The sequence below is a fragment of the Chenopodium quinoa genome, unplaced genomic scaffold (assembly GCF_001683475.1).
Source record: "Chenopodium quinoa cultivar QQ74 unplaced genomic scaffold, ASM168347v1, whole genome shotgun sequence".
NCBI lineage: Eukaryota > Viridiplantae > Streptophyta > Magnoliopsida > Caryophyllales > Amaranthaceae > Chenopodium > Chenopodium quinoa.
In genome coordinates this window covers 3,139,409-3,165,320 of record NW_018744858.1, presented here as the reverse complement: position 1 = coordinate 3,165,320, position 25,912 = coordinate 3,139,409, and the positions used below count along the sequence as shown (strand labels likewise).

General features: G+C 36.5%; 1 protein-coding gene across 2 annotated transcripts in view; it reads left to right on the top strand.

The window, feature by feature from the left end:
* LOC110704827 (diacylglycerol kinase 5-like) overlaps positions 1-25,695 on the top strand; it is a 30,917-nt gene extending 5,222 nt beyond the window's left edge. The window contains exons 1-13 of one of the 2 annotated variants that reach the window (XM_021882644.1): positions 15,857-16,052; positions 16,711-16,932; positions 17,042-17,164; positions 17,266-17,394; positions 17,599-17,684; positions 18,103-18,226; positions 19,208-19,256; positions 20,205-20,287; positions 22,556-22,623; positions 22,752-22,829; positions 24,195-24,273; positions 24,742-24,858; positions 25,031-25,695. In XM_021882644.1, coding sequence (XP_021738336.1) covers positions 16,729-16,932; positions 17,042-17,164; positions 17,266-17,394; positions 17,599-17,684; positions 18,103-18,226; positions 19,208-19,256; positions 20,205-20,287; positions 22,556-22,623; positions 22,752-22,829; positions 24,195-24,273; positions 24,742-24,858; positions 25,031-25,357 — 1,467 coding nt within the window. In that variant the 5' untranslated portion in view covers positions 15,857-16,052; positions 16,711-16,728 and the 3' untranslated portion in view covers positions 25,358-25,695. Of the gene's footprint in view, positions 1-15,856; positions 16,053-16,710; positions 16,933-17,041; positions 17,165-17,265; positions 17,395-17,598; positions 17,685-18,102; positions 18,227-19,207; positions 19,257-20,204; positions 20,288-22,555; positions 22,624-22,751; positions 22,830-24,194; positions 24,274-24,741; positions 24,859-25,030 lie in introns of those variants that run through there. The other variant, XM_021882643.1, reaches the window with a different exon arrangement.
* Positions 25,696-25,912: the final 217 nt, after the last annotated feature.

Genomic DNA, 25,912 nt, shown 5'->3' with positions numbered 1-25,912 from the left:
GCATAAATTAGAATCTTCTAGAGGATTCTAGAAGCTAATATTTAATCCTAAGGGTTTTAGGAATGATGTTAAAGGTTAATGGACCCTCCACATGGTCATTAGGTCGTAGGTAAGGTTTAGTTTAGGCTCAGTCTAATGTTTGGGCGGGTTTCCTTCTGCTTGGTGTTGGACATCATGAAACCCAACGGTATCAGAGCCGCATGCATTTAATTATTGTAACTAATAATTAATTAATTATGGTGATTTTAATGGATTTAAATTACTGGTTTTGCTTTCTAATTAGATTAGAAGCTCGTTTTAATTAGTTTAATCTCGTATTTATACTAATTTTGGCTAAAGAACCCAGATTTCGACCCAAAAATAGTGAATTTTGGGTGGAATCAACATTCTAAAGCGTTTTTGAATCACTTTGTGGAGGCTCCAGAAGCCAAAATCCACCCAAAAACATGTTTTTTGAGGGATTTTTCGTTTTAAACGAAAAATTTTAAATCTTTAAAGCTTGATTAATTATGGCATGTTAAGTTAGATTATGTGTACAGTTACACCATTAATCTACTGCAATAATAACACTTATTAAGCATATTTATGAAGTCATAATTAGTGCTTAATTTGGTGAATTCATTTTTCACATAAACTTGCAATTTCACATTTTTGCAAATTAATTGCTTCAAGTGTGAATATTTATGGTGAATTTGTAGTTTTGAAGCCCCTAAAATGTTTAAGATTCAATCTTTAATTGTTTATTTGGTTGGAACTTAACTTTCTAAATTCTACGTTAAACTAATTTTGATTTTAATCATTTTTGAGTTGATTAAAATCTTAAAAGTTCAAACTTGTGATTGAAATTTGATTACCCTTCATATTGGAAGGATGTAATTTTTCAAGTTTACATAAGTTAGTGTTGGAAAATTTTCCATTGGATGATTGTTCTTATTTTTCCAACTCCTTTTATTTTGTCAAATCTCATTATTAATTTATGTTTGGTTAAACTAATTGTGAGAATAGCCCTCAATTTTTGTAGCATCAAGTTGAGCCAAAAAAAATTTAAAGAATGGTTCTATTTTGGTTTGTGCAATAAAAATTGAATTTATTTAAGTTGGACTTGTTTTATTTTCCTTTTGCTCAATGTTGGTTCTAAGAATAATTTAGAATTAATTTTATATCACACAAAATTGGGATATAATCCCGAGGCACAAGCACGCAAATCGAGGCACGAAGCCTCGATCACATCTTTTGGCCAGCACGGCTGCTTGCGTAGCCTGCATGTGGTTGTCGAGGTTGTGTGGACTGCTGGTGCGTGAGTGTGTGCGAGCTTGTTGCGCATGGTGCGGGGAGGGTGCTTATGCGAGGTGTGTTGTGCGGCTGCTAGGCAGGGTCAACTCGCACAATAGCAAGGGCCTTTGAGGCCCGCACTTGCTAGCATTGCAAGCGCACTGCTGTGGCCAGCATAATGCACATGGTGCGATGCTGTCAGCCACAAGCAGGCGGGGTAGCACCCACGCAAGGCAGCTGTGGCTCGATGCCTAGCAAACAAAGCCTCGTTGCTTGGTGCTAGGCACTCGAGCATCGTAGAGCTATGCGATTTTTGTCGTTTTTAATTATTTATTTAATTATTAAAACGAGGCTAGGCCTCGGTTTTTCTCGACACTTGCAAAATAATTTCGGCAAAATTTGGGTAAAACAGCTTAATTAAATTAATTGGCTTAATTTTAAATAAGATGGATGCGGAATTTAATGGGAGCTTCATTAATTATTTGAGCTAATTTTATTGCATTTAATTACATAATCGGTTAACAACTTTGACTAGTTTTAATTAGGCGCATTAATAGGATTAACCACCTAAGTTAGTAACTAGTTTTGCACTCGTTTTGTATTGTTGCATGAATTCTGTGTAAAATGCATGGGCCATTCATATTAGTGAATGGAATGAATATTCTATCACAAGTTTTACAAAATGGCAACTAGTAGGGCCCGACTAAGATAGTAAATACGGACTGCGTGCCATTAAGTATTTTTGTACTTAAATTATTTAGATTAGTCCTAGCCTTTCTAGTAGTTGCATAATTTGTGGTGATGTCTCGAAGACGACGTTTCTAAGAAGACGAGCCAAGAGGATGCAACGAAGGCCCTTAAAGATTTGAAGATTCAAGTTCAAGGGGTCATGCTAGTTGCCAAATGAATCTTTATTATGCTTTATATATTTTGCTTATATAATTGCGATGTTAGATGCATGTTTAGGATTTCTAATGTTGATTGATTAGTTTAGTTCACTTAAATCAACCAACATAGAAACCCTAAGTCCCAAAGAAAATTGAGTTAAATTTGCCATTCCAAAATAACACTTACTGAACTAATGAGAATAGTAATGGGTTGTGCCAAAGTACATCATTACTACTTTCCTAGGGAACTAAGGTATGTTGATGCGCTTGCCAAAGCAAGGCTCGCATACACATTAGTTTTGGTTAGACTCAACGATATCAGTAAGGAGTCCTTAGATGTCATGGCAATGGAGATAAAACGTCAAGAAAGCATGCTTCATCACTTTATGAATTTGGGGGTCTTGGAATCGTTTTATTCTCGCCTAAGTGGGATAATTTCAAATGTGTGGATAAAACGCTTAATAAGATTGAAAATTTGCATGTATGCTTTAAATTTCAAACTTATTGGTTTTATGAATGGTTTTTCATTGCAAATTCTTTCAATTGTAGAATCATGTCCGCAACTAATAACAACAACAACTACATGTGCCCGGAACTCCCCAACAAGTTGGATTTTAGCCTAAACTTGGTCAATTTCAAGGAATGGGAAGAGGAACTTCTAAAAACTCTACGGAATTTTTCCATAGAGTACATTCTTGATAAGCTTCTACTCAAAGGGAATCATGAGTGATGAAACTCATGATGCATGGTCTTCCGATTGCAAGAAAGTCTCATGACTAATGGCTTATTCCATCCCGGAAGAATGGAAGGAAAAGTTCTCCTCCTATTTTCAGGACATGTACCTCCAAGCTCTTGAGGACATTATCAATGTGAGAGTCAGCAAGAGTCTCAATGGCAACTATGATGGACTTGTATTTGAAGATAAAGCCACCGGAAGAGGGTTGCCTTGCTAAGGAAAGGTACCGGCTTTGGTCGAGGGTCTACAATACCAAATTGAGACCCGATATGCCCCACCAACCTCATTTTCTTAGAATGGCTAGGTTCTTCAAGCACGTGGAGCTTCTCAAAATCCCATTGGAGGATGAGATGGCGGGTCATATCTTGCTTGCCTCACTCCACTCAGGCTATGATGCACTTAGGATGGTATAGCTGCGAGAAAGGATACACACTCATTGAGAGATGTGGTGCAGCTACTTCGCAAGGCCAACTCCTATGGAGCAACCAAAATGCCCTTGAGAGAAAAGAAGAAGAAGTTTAAGAACAAAGCGAAGATGCTATGCTTCTATTGTGGTGGGCAAGGCCACTACAAGAGGGAATGCAAGATCTTCCAAAGGGATCGGATGAGGAGAAGAGGAATGTTTCATCTACCTCAGGTATCTTCATTAACACTTGTGTATAAGCTATTCATAAGTATTATTGGATACCATGTATGACTCACTTTATGCTTCCATTTTAAGGGACCAAGTGAGAGGGCTTCACAAGTGGATGTGCAACTACGAGCGGACAATGAAGATGGTCTTTCCATCATGCTTGTAGGCACATCATTTATCTTTGGCTTGTAATAGAACTAATTCTTGTTTTATTATGTTTTGAACATATTTTGATCTATGGCGTTGGACGATTAATTGATCATAAGACTATAACAATGGTTGTATTTGAATGTCTTGCTTATATGTTTTATCAAATCACACATTCTATATGTGACTAGACAAATGTTAACGATACCACCAAAAGAGCTAAGACCATTGAGTCGAATCAAACCTACTTGTGGCATTGTCGTCCTGGCCACATGAACATAAAACGCATCAAGAAACTTCTTCATGAAGGGATTCTTGATTCATTCGACTTAGAGTAGTTTGTAAACTGTGAAGGATGTTTACTAGGCAAGATGATAAAGCAGCCATTCTCCAAATTGGGAGAAAGGGCTAGTGACTTATTGGGTCTTATACACACGGATGTATGTGGACCAATGAGCACAATCGCAAGAAATGGTTATCAGTATTTTATCACTTTCACGGACGACTTTAGTAGATATGGCTATGTCTGCCTTATATCACACAAATCTGAATCTTTTGAGAAATTCAAAGAATTTCAGAGTGAAGTGGATAATCAGCTTGGCAAGAAAATCAAAGCACTTCTATCGGATTGAGGTGGCGAGTATTTGAGCTACAAATTTCGACGATCATCTGAAAGAACATGGTATTCTCTTAGAATTGACACCTCTTAGAACTCCACAATTGAATGGAGTGTCCGAAAGGAGAAATCGAACTCTGTTAGACATGGTTCGATCAATGATGGGTCTTAGCAATCTTCCGATCTGTTTCTGGGGAAACGCACTTTTAACCGCGGCAATCACTCTGAACCGCGCTCCGTCAAAAGCTATCGAAAAGACTCCATATGAATTATGGACGAAGAAACCTCCACGGTTGTCTTTTCTTAAGATTTGGGGTTCCCAAGCATAGGTCAAAAGACCCATATCTGACAAGCTTGCACCAAATTTTGGTAAGTGTTTCTTCGTGGGCTATCTAAAAGAAACCAAGGGGTATTACTTCTAAAACCAGTCTGAGAACAAAATATTTGTTGCTCGAGACGGTGTCTTTTTGGAAAAGGATTTGGTTGTTGAAGGTTACACCGACGCAAGCTTCCAGACTAACAGAGACGACTTCAAGTCGCAATCAAGGTACATATATATTCTGTCTAAATGGAGGAGCGTTTAGTTAGAAGAGTGCTAAGCAAAGCTCAACTGCAGATTCTACAATTGAAGCTGAATACTTGGCAGCTTCAGAAGCAGCTACAGAGGCAGTTTGGATTAGTAAGTTTGTTGGTGAACTTGGTGTTGTCCCCTCAATAAAGGGACCAATAGACCTCTACTGTGATAATAGTGGGGCTATTGCTCAGGCTAGGGAGCCAGGGGAGCATCAGAAAGTCAAACATGTCATGAAACGATTTCACATGATAAGGGAATGGGAGTCCGAGGGTGAAATCAGAATTTGCAAGATTGGAAAGGACTACAATGTAGCCGATCCACCCACTAAACCTTTGCCTCAAGTAAAACACAACAAGCATGTTGAGGCAATGGTAATCAAGCACGTTGGAGATTGGCTTTGAATTCCTTATTTGTGTGTTTTAATTAAGTTGTAGAGATCTTAATGTAAAACACCATGTTAAAACCATTCATTTATGGAGTAATTTAATTTTTCTGTAAATTATTATTCCATTTCTATTTAATTGTTGTTTAGAATTAAAAAATGAGTCCATTCAATTTGAACATTCAAAATAGGGTATCAAGGTCATGTCTTGGATAAAGAAATACCTATTAAGTGAACGTTGAATATCATATTGAAATCATCCCTAATTGAGGTCATTTGAAAGTTGGACGACTAATGACCGTGTGAGATTAGAGTGTAGTATGATTTATAGCACCGTTTCTTGTGCTATAAGGACATGATTGTCATAAATCATTTGCACAGGATTTAATTTGGAACTATACCAGATCGACCTATGAGAATACTTTAAGAGATTTGACAATCGTCATAAGTATATCGCTCATTATAGCTATCGGAACCTCTTTCCTCGACCATGAGTATTGTTAGTTCTCTTGTTTGAGTACTAGTCCGCTTTGATGTTGTCAAACGTCTGCCGTAAAAGGAGATTATAAAGGCAACAGTTGGGCGGCTAGGTCCTCTTAGTAAGGGAAGCTAACAATGCAAGACTGGGAATTTCCCCCTATTAATAATAGAGAACATGTCTTTATTGTTAACAAGGCCTCTCGAAGAGCGAGACAGTGAAAATACACGGCCGTGCTCAGATGGATTTTAGAAATCATCTGCTTATTGACAGTCGAACTCGGAAATCGAGAAACACTTCTGAATGTAACAAAGATGACGAAGAATCTTACCTTATAGTTCATGAAGAGACATTAAGTGACATAGGAAATAGGCTATACACAATTAGCTCACTTGTCTGGAAGGACAAGTGGGAGATTGAAAGGAATGGTGTCCTTCGAACAAGTGTATTATTCCAATAGAGGGTTCGGAATTAATTAAAAATCTAATTATTCATTAAGGTCAAGTGATTGGAATGCCTAGCTGGAGGCTGCTTCCGATCAGTAATATTAATGCAATAATAATATTATAGCTTGAGCCCTTCGGGTCACACCCAATGTAACACCCCCAATTTACTAGCTAATAATAAATAATAAATAAAGGAAAAAAATAAAAAAACCTTTGAATAAAAACTGCGAAAGCATACACTTAACTCGGAGGTATTACCGCCACACTCAACAACTTGTCAAGTGCTAAGGCTTACAAAAACTCAATAATTAAAACCCAATAAACTAGGTGAGCTATTTATACAACTTTCCAAACTTGTTATAACAGACTAATCGAAACACTTGAGCTCCTTTAGCTACGATCACTTGATCAACCTGTTTAGAAAAACTTGTCTGCTCACCATTAAGGACAAATTCCAAAATAAATCGTCGCAGGGCCACCATAAGAAAATGACACGACCGCAAACACAAGTAGCACAACAAACAAACACACACGTCAGCAAAAAGCTGAGTAATCATCACATATCGGAATACAGAGTATAATAGAATAATGAACACTAATAGCTCAATTAAACAATGTAGTTCAAAACTACATTACACATTGTACTCTGGAAATAACCTTTGTCAAATCCAACCTCGAATAATAATACGATCTTTTACTCAATTCACTCATCTATTCCTTAAGTGTTCCATGCTCTTTGTTCAATACCTAGCCTTGGACATGAGTAATTTGAATAACAAACCAACAAGTATAAAAACTTGAATACTCTCAATAACCAGAAAACACCTTAAACCATGACCAATATGAGTCAAATCCCACTGTAGGGGACCATAGAAAAATATGAATAAAGATTGTACCTCATTCTTAACTCATGATTATTATCTCATTACCAACATGCCAAGGATTAAGGTCTATAACGCCGAGCCACAAACCAAGAACAAAATAATAATTCTCAACCTTTTGATCTCATACATCGATCAAATTACCATTCACGGATTAATAATAATATCTCAACAATGGCACAGGTTCCCAAAATAACATAACAATTCAATTCATATATATCTCAACTCTTATAGGGAAATAAAACTAATACCCAAATATAATCAATTCTCAATCCAATATGTTACTAGTAACTCTAAAACCTCAAGAACAATACTCCCTAAAACAACAACATTAAAAACCCTAACATAATAACACAATCAATCAATACAACAATAATAACAAGACAATTAAATCAGATCATATCATAAAATTATATACATCAATCATATATATAAACTCAAGCATATAAATACCAAATCATACAATAATAATATAAAGCAATAATTATACAAACAATTCCATAGTAAATCCGTGTGATTACACATAATAAATAATACAATCAAATTATAATCAAACAACTCCAAAAGATTGATAGTGTGATTACTAGATAATAGATTATAAACATACAACTCAAAAAAATTAAATTTGTGTGATTACCTCTCAACAAACTAGCACTAGGTCGGGCGACAACGAGGTACGACCCTCGTATGCTTTGAGTTTTACAAACATGATATAGGCTTCTCTATTGATCACATTATAACATTAGATATGATGATGAGAATGATTTTTTTTTATTTTTTTTTAAAGAAAATATCAAATCTTGGTTTGGTTTCACGCACAGCCAAAAGGAAAATGACGGCAATCTTTTTTTTTTTTTCTTAAAGCAATTGATAACTATTTTAGGGTTTAATATTATTTTTATAGGATAACAAAAATAGAGTATAAAAATTCATAAAATAATTTAAAATATCATACTTTAGCCGTAAAATATATTTGATAAAATCTTAAAATATTCGGGTATTACAATCTACCCTCCTTAAAACAAGTTTCATCCCCGAAACTTAAAATAGAAAAATTACGGGTATTACAATCTACCCTCCTTAAAACAAGTTATGTCCCCGAAACTTAAAAAAATAACTTACTCGTTAATTTGAGAGAAAGTAAAGTTAAACCAAACTTTTCTTTATAAATTATCAGATAAATTACTAAAATATTAAGGGTATTACACCCAATCGTGTAACCGAACCGAAACGATGAATTAATCCAAAGGATTAAATGAGTCAATAGAATATTTACGAACAAAGACGTCGGATTTCGAGCTTAAAGTGTTGAAACCGAGCGTCATAAGTCGAGTCGAATTTAGTAAAAGACGAGACGGAAAAATCAGCCAAACGACAAGTCATAACATATAACCCTAGCCTTGGAATGGCCGAGCCAACCGAGGGCTAGAGCAATATGGGTAGCAAGGCTGCGGAATGCCGAGCAAGCTGGCATGCTAGCATCGCTAGCTAGCTGCCACAGCAAGAGCAGCATCGCTGGCGCGCATGCTAGCACCAGCCACGCACCATCGCAAGCAAGAGCAGCAACACGAAAATGCTAGTTGAGCCTTACGCAAGATAGCAGTAGCTGCTAGCGCTGGCTACCCGGGCTAGCATGCTTAGGCACACGCAGCGTAGTAGCATCACCCAGCAGCGAGCAGCCCGCATATGTGTGGCACCATGTTGCGGGCTTATGCGAGGCTACCAGCACACGCGACCAGCTGGCAGGCCTAGACAAGGGGTCAGGCCACCAGCGAGGCAGCCTTGGCGCCCAAGGTAGGCCACGCCAAGCTGGTGCGCCGTGAGTGGTGCGTTGCGTGTGGGGAGCCCGATTTGTGGAATTGCTTAGGGAGCAAGGGAGGATGGTCCCCCCTTGTGGTCCTCACCTAACCCCTTTCTCTCCTCATGCCACTTGTCGTTTGGTGATTCATTTGGCTATTTAATTTAATTTAGAATTAAATTAAATTCTATTTTGCTATTTTACCAACTCTCCCACATTGATGGGAGATGGGATTTCAAGGGATCTTTCCCTATAAATACCAATCATTTGGCATTGGGAAAGAACACTTGAGTTGGTGAATTTGAAGGGATCTCCATAGAGAGAAAACCTTTGTTCTAATACTCTAGGTAAATTTTGGTCTAGCCACGACTAAGCTTTAGGGTAGGGCTCGGCTCGATTCGGTAGCGAGGGTGTTAGCCGTTGGAGGTTCGCGCATTTGCGGGACTCTATGCTTTCAAGTTCGAGCTCTAAGTAAGAGAAAAACACGCTTCAAGGGTAACGATTCTTTCTCTCTCTTCTTGTTAATCTTGTGATTAAGGTTTTAATACATGCTTAGTTATCTGAATTTGTGTGCTGATTTTGGGCGGGTTTCCTTCCGCGTGGTGTTGGACATCACGAAACCCAACATGAAATCCATCGGCACCCGGGGCCTTGTATGGATCCATGCTTCCTAAAGCCGCACGAATTTCACACATGGCAAAAGGTTGAGTCAGAATATCCCAATCTCCTTTTTTAATTTTCGGAAAATAATCCAGTAGCAAATTATTGACTGAATTGTCATTCCCCTGCTCTTTGAAAAGGTTATGCTTGTAATCAGGGACCTTATTCTTCACATGGCTGGGATCTGTAAGCCATTCACCATTCCTATCTTGAAGGGTCTTGATCCGATTTCGTTTTCTCCTAATAATAGTTGACAAATGGAAATACCATGTGCTATCTCCATCACAAATAGCCTCAGCTCTTAACTTTTGACACCAAAGAGATTCTTCCTCATCAAGGATTTTGTTCATCTCGTTCTTCAATTTCTCTTCAAGTTTTAATAAGTGTCGCGGCCCTCCCGTAGCAAGAGACTGTTGTATTCCTTCCAATCTTGCAAATAATTTTGCCTTCTTGCGAAATATGTTATGAAAACAGTTTTATTCCATTCATTCAATTTATTTGTAAAAATTGGTAAGAAAGGGATTAATGGAACATTGTAATCCCAATTCAACTAGACAAATTCATTGAAACATTCGTGATGCAACCAAGCTGCATGAAACCTGAATAGTTTAATGGTTGTCGGAATAGGGGCAAAACCATTAGTGCTGATGAGAATCGGGAAATGGTCTGAAGTAATCCTAGGGAGGTTGCGTACCGCACCCTCCGCAAAATCTCAACCTCCACTATTCGTTTGCAAGTCCTCGATCAAGTTTCGTGGACTTAAAGGTCGCAGCACTCAAGCCACGACACCAAGTATGAGCAGGGTCAGAGCATCCCAAGTCTAGTAAGTTGTTGTTATCCACCCACTCACTAAACTCTCTACACCTTCTTTGCATCTCCGACCCTCCAACACCAATTCTTTCGGACATTGAAAGAGTATCATTGAAATCGCTCGCTAGCAGCCACGGGCCATTGTAACCCTGTGAGATGTTTTCTAATTCCCTCCATAATTCTTTCCCAATAGTCGAATCCGGACTAGCATAAATAGCCGAAAACATCCATGGTTCTTCTCCTCTTCTCTCCACCTCAATAGTAATATGTTGAGTATGGTCATATGAGACCGTAACAGTTACTTGCTCCTCTCTTAAAAACAACCATATACCACCGCTAAAACCTTGAGCATCGACTCTTGTTTGGCCTGAAAATCCAATTCTATCACACACTTTCTGAGCTTGAGCGCCACTCAAATGAGTTTCCACCAAAGCAAGAATTGTAGGATCATTAATTCTAATTAGCTCACGTAAAGCAGCTAATTTATTACCAGCTCCCTGAACATTCCAAACCATAATTTTTAACAACATATTAAACGACTGAAAATTAGGGTACCGGACATACATATTCAATGGAATATTAGGCAAAAGTCCTAGAAATGCCTCCTCCAGCACTTTCATAGGACCCTTTGTTCTCAACGGAATATCCACTGTTGCCATCATCTCCGGGGGATTGCGCCTCGGTGGGAGATATGTGCTCACTTCGAGCAATGCCTTTGTTGACCATGGGATGCATTTTCACTATCGTGGGGTCGTCCATGGGGTAATCGGTCAATGTTGTGTAGGATGGAGGAGCTCGAATCTCTAATGATGTCGCGATCCAAGGGTATGCCATGATCTTCACTCTCACTAGCTACACTTGTATCTCTTTTTGAGACTTTCAGTATAGAGGGGGTTGAAGTGGCAATCTCAAAAATTTGAGGTTTATGCCGGGGGTTAAGAGTCGAACGAAGGGAAGAGTCACTGCTGCAGTTCGAATCACACCCTAGCATATCATTAAGATTGACATTTTCCTTATTTTGCAATATTATTTCTGTCATGGACCATATTAGTCTCATCCATATCTTGGTCTGACTCCAAGGCATTGAACCTCGACCCATTATTTTTCCTAGTGGTATTAACCTTAGCTCAAACTTTACCCGAATCATTGCTGTGCTTGGATGTCGAAGTATCTAGGCCCCCAACCTTTGAACCCTGACCACAGTCACTATTCTTAACTTGTTTAGCTTGTTTCTGAGGACCTGTTTTAGCCTTCGGGACATATTTGCGCGTGTTCCGTTGCACCAACATGCAAGACTGATGGGCGTTAGAACGGTCGCACATTCCACACTCATTCAAACACATTTATAAGAAAACATCTCACGAACCATTGGTCCACAAGGAACGGGATATAATCGCTAAAGATCTTAATGCGCAAGCTAGTTCGAATACTTTTGTTGATTGGGGGTTCGTCAAGTAAATAAACAAACTATTGTTCTAAATCAAGTAATTAAAAGCACTAGGGAATGAGATCCACTCAACCATGGCAATTAGGCATATTGGGAGTAAAAGAGACAAGAGATAGCAAGGACTATATGTAAGACCAACCTCATGCAATTAGGAAAACAACTCACACTCCTAAACATAGATTCCTCATTAGTTTAGCAATAGGAGATACATAATCAAACTGCAATAAGTAATGACATACTTAATCTACATTTCCATGTCAAACTAAGTATAACATGCCATCAAGCTCCAAACTCAAGGGTAGCTACTCCTATCATGAAGAACTAACAAGCAATCTCATACAATCAATTTAATCACAAATCAAACATCAAAACTTCTCCCAAGTTTACTTAATTAACCATTAGGTTGAGTTTCACCCAACCCCTAGCAAGGAGGACTACTCACAATTTATTGCGAGTAACATGCAAAGTTCCAAGTTGGGATTCTAAGTAATTTTAAAATTGGGGAAAAGTGATTCACTATGGATAAAACTAACATGCAACAACAATTTATCAAGATTAAGAGAGATTCAAGTGACTTGCAATAACAAAATATAATCAGAAAATAAGTAGAGACAAGTGAAAGAAGTTACTATTGAAGCTTCAAATGTTTAATAAATGCTGAAAATCTGAAAATGAAGCTTGAAGTTCGCTTCTACAATGATTAGATTTGAGAGTTTCCAAACTAAATCATCAACTAATTTAATGAACTAAGGTGCTAACTAAGAGGAAGTTTGCTGAAAACTATTCTAAAAACTGCTTGCTAAAAATGAACTAAAGGGTAGTATTTATACTCCCCGAATTACATAGGGAAGTTCGTCAAAAGTAACCCGGATTCTAAGTCAAGAGCGCCCGCTCCTCCAGCTAGGAGCGCCCGCTCCATAATCTTGCACGCCCGCTCCCCTGTTCTTTAAAGATTGGCATATTCAAAACTCCAGGGAGGAGCGCCCACTTCTCGCAGGATGCGCGCCCGCTCCTCGTTGAGGCAGATTCTAGCAAACCAGCTAGGAGCGCCCCCTCCATTATGACTACACGCCCGCTCTAGCTGTTCTCAAAGTATAGGCAAAATGTTGAAGCCTTGGAGGAGCGCCCGCTCCAACTCAGGTGCACGCCCGCTCCTCACAGGTTCAAAAACATGGCAGAATTATGTAAACTTTGCAAGAGCGCCCGCTCCACCAGGAGCGGCCTCTCCCTCCATCACATTTGCCTCTAGTCTTGAACCATGAACTTTGTTTGCTTGTCAAAGCTAGATTTATACCTGCAATCATGGACAAACACATACAAAGGGGTGGCAAAGCCAAGATATAACATTTATATACAAAAAGGGGGTTAGAAAGAGGGGGAAAAATACAAAATCGGGTTAAAATCACCACTATAAGTGGTCAAATAAACCACTTATCAAAGACCTATACTGATCCTGTTCCTCTGGCCTCACTCTCTGCTCCTCTGTATGTTTTCCAGCAACATCCTTCTTAACAAGTCTAGCACCATTCTCATCATGCATAACCTCGAACTGACAATACGATTCATTGTGGCCTAATTTGCCACACTTAAAGCAAATTTGCTTTAATCCCTCATATTGAATGCACCATACTCTCCCATTCAAACCGAATTTGGACAATAAAGGCTTGGAAAGATCAACTTCAATGCTAAAGCGCACATATTGATCCCTACTCATGGATCCAGTGCTGTTATCAATACTAATAACCTTTACTATTTTCGATCCAATTTTATAGAGAAATTGTTTGTCAAAGTACTCGACTGAAAGTTGAGGGATCCTCACCCATGCTGTTAAATACTTGATCAGTGCTTCATCTGCAACAAAGTGGATCCACTTACGAATCGTGAAGTAGCTATCTCCAATAATCCAAGGTCCTTAGGTCAAAACAAAGTGATAATCCTCCATGTTCGTGAACCGAGCTATATAATAAGATAGCCCACATCTGTCAAGGAGATGTCCCCTTTTAGACTCCATTTGATTCTTAGACGCTTAATAAGCACCTCATAACTGAGTTTCTTATCAAAAAGTTAAATGATTAGAGCATTCCTCCACGGAGCTCTCAATCTCCTTTTTTCCTCTTTTGATAGGAGAAAAGTAGGACATGACTCATCATTAGAATCGCAGTCATAGGCTATATCATCATCAGAAATAGAATCTTCCACCTGCTCCCGTTCCAGAAATCTGCTATAACCTTTGGTGTTACCACTGGCCATTTTACTGTATGAAACCCTATGTTGAGTTTCTTGAGGGGCCTCCGGAGTTTCCGCCACATATGACCCCATTTCAACATCTTCAACATGATGAGAATGAGAGGGGTTTTGCCTTGGTGATTCTCAGGAGTTCTTTTGAACTTCTTGTTTGACCTAAGCATGAGGTCTTCTTCTTCAGAAGAAAGCGCATTCTCTCTTCGCTCGCTCACTCTTCCGCTCTCCATTGTTACGTAAAGCAGGAATTTTCATAAGGTAGGGATTAAATAATTGTTATGTATTTGCAAATACATAATCATACTATATTAATTAATACTTCCTCGTTTTTTCTTAACTCTTTATAAGGTGCAATTTTATTAGACGTGTGTACAAAATATCGTACATCCGTTGTAGATATATATCGTAAAATGATTAAAAATTACCCCAATATAAACAAAAATTACAAAAAAAAAAAGATTTATATTTTATCGATATAATTATCCTCTTTAAATGAGTTAATATCATATTTCAATGAGTGATTATTATTGATATACTCCACTTTAAAATCATACTAATAATGAAGTTTACCCAAAAAAAAAAGCTAAAAATTACCCTAAATTAGCTAATTTTTTTTTTAAAACTATTTGATGTACAACGAAATTCTTATAAATCGGATGTACACAAAACATTTTGTTCCTAACTTTTCTTACATTTTAATTGAATAAGGTTAAGAAAAGAGGATCCTACACGATTTTTGGATTGTTTATACACATTCTAATCAAGGAAATTTCCATTCACCTTCCTTGTATCCTCGTTTTGATTTGGCTTTGTCGTATGATAACAACTTTCGCTCAAGTTAATTATTCTATATATGCTTCAAGCACGTGTTATTAGCTATTACTAAGAGTTATGTGTATAACTGTATATAAGGCCTTGTTCACTTCTCGTTAAATTTTCATTCATTTTTCTTGTATACCTCTGAGATTCAAAGTAGAATCATTATTTCAAAGGGCTCTCATGTGAGGGGGTATGATGAAGTATAAAACATATTTTTGGACTTCAAATATAAGCGTAAGCTAGCTTTTGGTTGAATTGGTCCACTAACAGTGTTGTTTTGGCTTGAATCCATTGATTTATTAGACGAATTTACACTATTTACTCAACTTATTGACTGAAAATGACAAACTTGCCTCTTTGAGATACATGGAATGTTTCTCATGTTGAAAAATGTATTTTCTAAAAAAAAACTACCATATCAGAAACGTAGATCACTTAAAACGTAGAGTATCATTACCAAATAAAAAGAAACAATTTCCATTCATGTAATACTTTGAAATTTCTATAAGGGACATATACTTTATATAGGGTAAGGGTACTATCAAAAAAATTCAAATCGTAACTTGGTAAAGCCTTAGAAAATAATGCCTATTCTCCAAGGGAAAACTAATGTAAATTAAACTTATGTGATTTGCGAGACATGATAAATTTTTCCTCTATTTTTTTAATTGCAACGTTTAGAATTGTATATTATTCGCACACATTTCTTTAATTGTATTTTGTAATTTATATATTAAAGAAAATATAGTTATGCGGAGTTTTGTTGTAAAACTTATGATACAAGTTATAAAGGAATAACATGATTGGGACGCTATTCGACAATTGGTATGAACAGCTACATCAATGTATAGTTGTGCTATGTGAAGTGTAATCCCTACATCAGCTCCATACTACTCTAGGAAAGTACAACTCATTATAGCGTGAACTCAATAATTTAACAGTAATTAACTATGTATGGCATATGCTAATAATAATTAGTACAGTCCAAAGTCAATACCAAAAAGTCAACGGCAACGAACAACAAATCGTGGAGACTCATCTAGTCATATTCATGCCACTTTCCTTGAACATCTCCATTGCTCATTTTTCATCATTTCATTTCATGTTCCCTTTTCTCTCTCCTCCCCTGTAATTTGTAAATTTCTAATCACAAACTTATAAATATTTACGTCTCTGCCATTCTCTCTCACTTTTTCTCTCTTCTTCAGATACCTCGCTTCTCAGGTAATTCTCTCTCTTCACTTTCTCTCTCTAACAACCATTTTTATGTCGGAATTTAGATCTTTTCTAGCTTTTGTCGACGGTAAATTCAATTTGTCTTTAATTTTGTTGATTGATTTAATTATGCGTCGAAAATTTAAACTACGTAAATCATTCAAGTTTTTCTTCTGTGGTGAGCTTTCGGTAACATTCTCCGCATTCTTTTTTTTTTTATTTTATTTTATTTATTTATTTATTTATTTTTTATTTTGAATTTGAATTCTATTTTTATTTGAAATAGGTGATGAATGTAATTGATAATGATTTTTGCGTGTTTTCTTGTTTTGTACTGTTGAAAATGATATGCAATTATGTCACAATTATGATATTATTATAAATTTTATTGATGTCAATTTTTGTTGGGATTTGTGATATTCTAATTTTTCTGCAATTTTAGCATTATTTCGTTTATATAAGGAGCGACAAAGTGTAACTAGATTCAATCTGAGGTAGTATTATCGAGAATTTAATCAACTAAACTAGTTGACGATGATTGATTGATGCGTGTTGGGCATTATTTCGGTTAAAATAATGCCTAGTGATCTGGTATCGTAAAATAAGTATGTCCTAAGTTTTTAAATTTTGATTATGGTTTATTTTTCATGGTTGCAAAATTATGCAGTTTAATTTCAATCATAGCATGGGGGATCCGGTATCTGAATCAAATGAACAATTAAAGGAGTTTTGGATTCCTGATTATATACTGAATCAAGATTTTCAGCCTGAAGGCTGCTCATCTGACATTCCTGAGTGTCCTGTAATTGTGTTTGTCAACTCGAAGAGTGGTGGTCAGCTTGGTGGAAATCTTCTTGAAACATATCGTTCATTACTAAATACTAATCAGGTGATCGATTAAACTGGAATTTGTGCTTGAAATTTGGATTCCAAATTCAAATTTGAAGCAGCTACTTCTGGATGTACTTGCCTAAGCTTACTAAGTTGTCTAAATGTAGGTGGTTGATTTGTTGGAACAAGCTCCTGATAAGTTTCTAAGTACACTCTATCTTAATCTGGAAAACCTAAAGAAAAAGGAAGATGATTTGGCTATAAAGATCCAGGAGAAACTCAGACTAGTTGTAAGTCTATGCTACGATAATTGATTTGTGTATGTTGCTTGCTACATCTATAAAGATTGTTGTCCGACATTACTGTTCATTAATGTATGCTTGCTCATTAGGTTGCCGGTGGTGATGGTACCGCTGGATGGATTCTTGGTGTTGTTTGCGACTTGAAGTTGTCTCATCCTCCTCCTATTGCTACTATGCCCCTTGGTACAGGAAACAACCTCCCTTTTGCATTTGGTTGGGTAAATAACTTTTTCCTTAATGTATTGCCCTTTGGTACTAATTGCTTTTTGTACTATGTACGAAAAAGCCTCCTTTGTTTAACAGCATAATCTCTTCTTAGCTCTCTCTCTTCTTTTTTTCTTTTTTCTTTTTTTTTTTTCCCCTGTTTCTATTATCAACTGCAGGATTTGATTATCAGTCTAATGTACTGTCATCACTTGCAGGGAAAAAAAAACCCAGGTACTGATCAACCATCTGTAAAGTCGTTCTTGAATCAAGTCATGAAGGCAAAAGAAATGAAGATTGACAAGTAAACTTTCTTTTTTTTTGCTCTATCCTTGCTGTGTATTTTATTTTACTGTTCTCTCAGTTTGTAAATAATGGGAAAATATGTATAGAAGTATTTAATATGTACTCTCTCCATCCTTTATTTTATTCATAATTTCCTTTTTGGTTCATCCCAAAACATGGCACATTTCTATTTCGCTGAATTTATTATTTTCATGTTAGTATCTCACCCATGTTTAGGTTCTATCCTGATATGCTATTTAACTTTTATCTCTTTCTATCCTGATATATCACACTGTTCTTTTCGCCAGTCTGTTCTACTGATGGGATTAATGGTGGTCATCTCAAAGTTTATAAATGAACCTGTTCATCAATTTTGTGTAGTATTTTTTTGTTTAAATACGTATATACATGCTTTTCTAATTTGTTGTTACTTATAGCTGGCATATCCTCATGAGGATGAAGATCCCAACTGAAGGAAATTGTGAACCGATTGCCCCTCTTGAGTTGCCACATTCACTAAATGCATTTCATCGTGTTTCCCCAACAGATTCTTCTAACATGGTACCTTTATTTATCTCTTTTTTTTTTTTTCTTAATTTAACCCTAAATAACAAAAAAAAAAAAAAAAAAAAAAAAAAAAAAAAAAGAAAGTGATACTACATTTCGTGCTGAACGTGCTTGTGTATTATTTCTTATCAGGCAGTTTGTATTTGTTTTATGATTCACTAATTACTTTTGCGGTGCTGGCTTTATATATCCTGAAAACCTGTAGTCAGGGAGATATGAAATGGAGTGAAAAACCTACAGATGTCGCAACAGTGGATTTCATACTTCTGAGATACGAGAGGTGGGAGGAATGCACTGTGATGCGTAAATGAGAATATGAGACTTAAACCCATCATGGTTGAGTCTCCAATACGCTATATTATGTTGGTGTTGCTCATGTTGCTGCACATTATAATGCACTAACGATCCTGTAAATATGTTAAAAAATTGGTACATGTGTCTGCTCTACATAAACACAAGTACCCTTGATAATCTCAAGAGGCCAGACTTTTGCTTAATTGATTTCCTTTCTAATGAGTTCTACCAAGTCTTGGCAGGACACAAAACTACAAAAGTAGGACCATTAGTTTCAAGGTCATGCTTCGCATGTGTACTCTATATAGTATTGGTCGTCTTAGAATTACATTAGCTGTTACTTGTCACTATGCGAATTTGTGTTATCAACTTTTTTACCCATGGAATATGCCACTTTAGCGCTTAATTTAATTTATGTCCTGCTTATTACTTGTAAAGACCATGCATTGTAAGTTTTCAAAAAGAAGATAAGACATTTAATTGCAATTTCATCAAAAGAACTTTACTGTATGCCCTTCCGTGCTTTAATCTTAAGAGCTTATAATTTATGTTCTTTGCTAGTGACTCTTTGATTCTTCTACCTCATTGGTCTCATACACAACTATGGTTCCTGTGAAACTAAATTTTGTAGCATTAAAAATGTTCAGTTCTCATGAGCTCTTTCAATTTGATGCTTTCTAGGAAGGCCACCTTACATTCCGTGGTGGGTTCTGGAACTACTTCAGCATGGGTATGATGGTGATTTTTGTTTCTCTCTTACTCTTATTAGAATTCAGTTGCAAAGTATTTCATGTGAGAATTCCCTTTCTTTTCCAATGTGCATGTTAAGTTTTTGTCACCTGGCAATTCATTTAAAGAACCCCTTTTTGGTGCAATGGTGGTTATTCTGGCGCTGAATTATATGTTTCATATGGAAATTGCTTAATTTTTTATATACTTGATCATTGTTTAGGTACACCAATGTTTTTAATTACCATGATTATTTGCCTTATTGAACAAGTGATCCTAGCTGCATTAGAAATATATATTTATTAAATATATAATTATTTACTTATTCTACATGATTCTCAATGAGTGTAAAATGGAAGAAGCCATGACCACTTATTCTTTTTCCTCTTAACTTTTAATTTTTGTTGGCTCCTTTTTTGCACATGATTTCTTTGACCTTCCTATATAGTATTCTAGTGAATGGTGATGCACTTATTCACTATTTTACCATCAACCTGTTAAAATTTTAGGCTTATGGTGTTCTTTTTCTACAAAAAGGTTGAATGGGATGATGTCGTACTTCATTGATGTAGCTTTTGTAGGTCAAAAGATACCCAATTGCTGAATTCTTATGTTACCCTGCCCCCTTCCTCCATATGATGTTACATTGGAAAAACTTCTATGTATATTTACAATGTCACTCTGGCTTGTAGGTTATTTTTCTCACTTTAACCCGTTGCTGATCAATTAAGAGAACAACCTGAATTTTTTCCATTGCTTTACTGTATTTAATATTTTGTTACTGCATTGTTTACTCACCATCCTCAGTTCTAGCAGTGTGTTTGAAATTTTAGAAGTGAACTTTCTCTTCTTTAAAATATATGCAGCATTCATCTTGATTTGCAGCTATCTAACCAACCATTTTTCTTTGTTTTCTGATATTGTGTTCTTTCTTGTATCAAATTTACAGGAATGGATGCCCAAGTGTCATACGCATTTCATTCTGAGAGGAAGTTGAATCCTGAAAAGTTTAAAAATCAGTTGGTCAATCAGGTTCGTTGTCTTCTATTTTTATGATTGCATAATGTACTTGTTGCTGAATATATCAGTTGAGGGATGTGGCCTCTCTAATATTTTGAGGCTATGTTGATGGTAGATGGTTGACCATAGATGCTAATAGGCATAAAAGGAAAAAAGCAAAATATTGGGCTTCTTGGAGTTGACCTGCATGCATCAGTCCATGATTATTAAATATACCACTCTTATAAAGTAACAATAAGCATGATATTCAAGCAGCTTTGAGCTTCCCTTATATTGGATTGCAGATTACAATGCTAAAGTTGATAAAGGTCTAATAGATGATTCTGTTACAACAACAACAACAAAGCCTTAGTCCCAAAATGATTTGGGATCGGCTAACATGAATCGTCATAAGGAATCGTACGATATAAAGAAACGGACATAACAAAACCATCATTTAAAAGAGATTGAAAAAACGTGAGTAAAGTGAGTAAACGGAAGAGCATTTTAGAAATTAAGGGAGTTTTAAAAGAAAATCAAGAATAAAATTCAAGAAAGTTGAAAACATACGGTTTGAGAAAACTTTAGCAAAGGAAAACAATACAGTTTATAAAACATTGGACGGCTAAAATTAAAATTTAAAACGTATATATAATCATGACACGTTGTTGACATGTATTTTTTCCCTCCATACTGCCCTATCCAGCACTATATTCTCCTCAATCCCCAAAGCATTCATGTCGCTCTCAATCACCCTCTTCCAAGTTTTCTTAGGTCTTCCCCCACCTCTTGCTATCCTTACACTTTGCAATTCTTTAAGCTTCTTTACCGGAGCGTCACTTGGTCTCCTTCTTATATGGCCAAACCAATTTAAGTGATTCTCCCTAATCTTGTACTGAATTGAAGTAACCCCTACTTTCTTCCTTATTATCTCATTCCTTAACTGATCCTTTCTTGTATGACCACATCCATCGCAGCAAACGCATCTCCGCCACATTCATCTTATGCACGTGGCAATGTTTTACGGCCAACATTCTGTACCATATAACAAAGCAGGCCTTATTGCCGTTCGGTAGAATTTCGCCTTTAATTTATAGGGTATGCCTGGATCACATAAAAAACCCGTCGCACTCTTTCATCTCAACCAACCCGCTTTGATCCTATGAGCTACATCTCCATCCAATTCGCCATGCTTTTGAATAATAGATCCCAGATATCGGAAGACATTACAACTTTGAACACTCTTCCCATCTAAGGTGATCACCCCTGCCTCATTGTTTCCCACACCGCTAAACTTACACTTTAAATACTCCGTCTTACTTTTGCTCACCTTCAAGCCACGGGACTCCGAAGTCCATCTTTACAATTCCAACTACTTTCCATGCCTTCTTTTTTCTCATCAATCAACACAATATTATCCACAAACATCATGCACCATGGTATATCATCTTGAATTGAACTCGTCAATACGTCCATGACTATAGCAAAAAGAAAACGACTAAGTGCAGAATCTTGATGAACTCCAATTGTAATTGGGAACTCTTTGGTCTTCCCAACAATGGTCCGCACACTTGTGCTAGCTCCCTCATACATGTCCTTAATGATGTCAATATATATCTGCGAAACGCCTTTCCTCGTTAAAGCCCACCAAAGAATCTCCCTTGGTACCTTATCAAAAGCCTTCTCCAAATCAATAAAAACCATATGTAAATCCTTCTTCTTATCGCGATAGATTTCCATTAGTTGTCTCATAAGATGGATTGCCTCCACAGTCAATCTTCCAGGCATAAATCCAAATTGGTTTTCTGAGATCTTCACACTTCTCCTTAATCTTTGTTCTATCACTCGCTCCCAAAGTTTCATAGTATGACTCATTATTTGATCCCTCGGTAGTTAGCACAATCTTGCACATCACCTTTGTTCTTATACAAAGGTATCAAAGTACTTCTCCTCCAGTCAAAAAGCATCTTAGTACATCCCCAAATCTTGTTGAAAAAAGCTGGTACTCATTCAATTCCTTTTTCTCCCAAACATCTCCAGACCTCAATAGGAATACCATCATGTCCAACTGCTTTTCTTCAATCCCATCTTTTTTAATGCCATTTTGACTTCTCCCTTCTGAATCCTTTGCCTAAACTCCCGATTAACCATATCATGAGGATTCTGTTAGATTTAGGAAAGTAAGCACTCATGTCTCTTTGTATTTTAAAGCTAATGATCTACTTTTATTTTTAGCGTTCAATTTTTTTATCTTTTTTGCATATATCATAGCACCATTGAGTTGACCTTTGTCATTTACAGAGTACATATGCTAAACTTGGGTGCACACAAGGCTGGTTTTTTGCTTCCCTGTTCCATCCTGCTGATAAGTGAGTACACTCTGGCTGCTCTTTCAATATACACTGTTAATGTATTTAAGTCAATAATATCTGTTCTTTGAAATTTAATCAGAGGTTTTGGTTCTATTCATCAGAGGTTTTTTTTTTCTTTCCCTCAGGAATATTGCACAGCTGGCAAAGGTGAAGACCATGAAGAAACCTGGTGGTGAATGGGAAGAAATCCATATACCTCACAGGTAAAGTGGAATTCTATTTTAGTGAAGTTGAGATAATCACTGCTGGCGTATCCCATCACTCTGCATTGTTATCTGTAGTATTTCCCTTTGCAAAATGGTTATTTCTTTGACACTTGGGGGGTTTTTGGTACGAACATTGGAAATGGAATGGAAAGAAAACTAATAAGAGAGGGGCCGGGGGGGTCAGGTGGGGGGAGGGGGGGGGCGGGGAGAGAAATTCTTACCTTTTTTATAGTTTGGTTTAACCATGGAATGGAACACTTAAACTTGTGTGTTTGAGGGTAATAGTAATTGGTACTGTAGGTTATAATGGAAACCAATACCCTTACCAAAGATGCTCTTAAAGTATACGGAGTTATACTTATAAGAAACTATGTAAAAAATTACAATTTAAACCTTGATGTGACAGTTTTAGTTTTGGCCTTTAATTTTCTGATGACTCAGCCGAAGGCTCTATAGCGGGTAGTAAATTTAGCTGCACATTAAAGTCCTAGACTCTTAGTATTACATTTAAGCTGAAATTTTAATTTTCCAAAAATACGACTTAAGATTGAGTCTTCAGCAGTGCTAGTGAAGCTTTGAAGAATAGAAGTGGTGCTAACATTCACTGTATGCTGTTGATCAGTCTTTGTTGGTTAGACTAAGATAAAATGTCAATCTTCTCCACTTTCCAAGTGATAACACTCCTATATTGATGTTGTTGTCCCTAGATATGCAAAGTGACATTTGGTTACAGTTTTAGTTGCATTCTTCTGTTGCATACTAGAGCCATACCAATATTGCATATTTTCAAAACAGTTGCTTTTACAAGGCTTCCATTAATAAAAATATTTGTATTCAAATGTATGCAGCCATTCTTTACATGTGTGATTGAAAACACATCACAAATCAAATGTCCTCTGTTTTACCGAAAATGATTTTTTATTTTATTCATTTTTTTTTTTTTTTTTTTTTTTTGGTGGTTCATGATCTAATTATCTAAAGTAGTTGTCTTAGTTAACTGTATCTCCATTGTCTTTAATGATTGAAACATACTTAAGAAACCTTGGTGCTTTTGTTACCACATGGTGAATTGTTTTCAGTAGGCAATTGTTTTTGAGAGTATTCTGTAAAATGATACAGATAAATGATTATTGGCTTTGATTGTCCAGCCGCTATTGAGCAATCTAACTTTAGTTTCTTACACAGTTACACTATTGTATAGTATCCTCTAAGTTATTGAGATCAATGCATTTGACATCACACAATTGTGTGTTTGCATCATAATTATCATGTTGTATATAAAACAGCCAATGTAACAATTAATTCATTTTATCCTAAATATAGGCCAGCCAACTAACCATTTTTTTTTTTTAAAACCTACAGCATCAGGTCAATTGTATGCCTTAACTTGCCAAGTTTCTCAGGCGGACTAAATCCTTGGGGGACACCAAACAAGAACAATGTTAGTCCATACATACTTCTTGAGATATTATCTTGATTTTTTAACATGTTTTGCTTTGGTTTCTGAATGTTCCTACACTTTCCATATTAGTTTGTTTCTAAAGTTCTTCACACTTTCATTTCATTCCACTTTGGCAAACCCATTTTACTACATTACCCCTCTAATCCCATAATGTTTTCACATGTGTACTCTCTCTCTCTTACTTTGTCCAACTTTTTTAGTTCCTCCCACTTCTTTACACTCTTATTTTAATCACCTGTTTGTTACACCCACCCACCTATTATCTTAATTTGTTCAAATAAGATAAAATAGATCGAAATTGGGGGTAGTATTTTCGAGCCTCCCACCCCTTCCCATAAAGAAAAAGAAACAAGCTGAAAGTTTCAGAGGAAAAAAAAAATAAAAAATCCCTTCTCTCATTTTTTGGACAATTCTCATGTAAGCGCTTTGTTTAAAACTGGTGTACAGAAAGAGTTGACTCCTCCGTATGTTGATGATGGCCTTATAGAAGTTGTTGGTTTTAGAGATGCTTGGCATGGGCTTGTTCTACTAGCTCCGAATGGCCATGGGACTCGTCTTGCACAGGTAATTCACATGTCACGACTCCAGAAAGAGAACTCCATATTGTTTGCATTCTGATTCCATTGGCAGATTTGAGGATTATGTGTTCAATGCAGTTTTATCTTTTTGTAAATTTAAGTACTATACGGTAAAATAACTCTTCTATACTAATTTTGGGTAAAATGTACACTTTCAGGCAAAGCGAATACGTTTTGAGTTTCACAAAGGTGCTACTAACCATACCTTTATGAGGATTGATGGTGAACCTTGGAAACAGCCTCTACCTGTTGATGATGACGCTGTTGTGGTGGAAATCTCACATCATGGTCAGGTGAACATGCTTGCAACCCATGACTGCCGTGCAAAAAGTATACGTGATCCATCTTCATTACATTATAGTGCGAATGAGGACAATGATGATGAAGATGATTCTCCAGCCGCAGCTGGTGAAGAGTGGAGCAAATTTGGTGCTGCTAGCACGTTCAGAATTCCAGATGAAGTTGACTTATCACATTTAAGTTAGGCCCATTGCCCACCTCATTGTGAATATCACCAGGCAGTTGTGAGCAAACTCTCAGGGTGGAATTAATTCTTTAGTTGCCATTTATATTGGTAATTGATTGCATGTCTTCCAAATTCATTAATATTCAGTTATATAGATGTAATGGTTGTTTTCCTCGAGCAAAGAAGTAAATCATGGTATGGTATTGGTTTCCAGTTTTAAGTCTCCAATGGTTGAAAAAATCATTTGGAGAGCACAAGCAAACTTCATCTGCCTTAATTGACTGTAATTCTTATTTTCTACAAAGTATAATAAGAACATCATCAATTAGCAACCTTCTAAATGAGGAATGAGACAAACAACTCTTCTATACATAGTAATACAAGTCTGTATTCTCAAGTTTTTTCAGGTAGTGCTAAAAGGGAAAACCGATTGTGCTAGGAAAACAAGTACTCCCTCTGTTTCACTTTAGTAGTCTCATATATTATTTTGGGCGTTTTAAAATGAAATACCCATATAGAATATATTCCTAACATTATTATAGGGTGAATAATTTTCATAATATGTGAATAATTA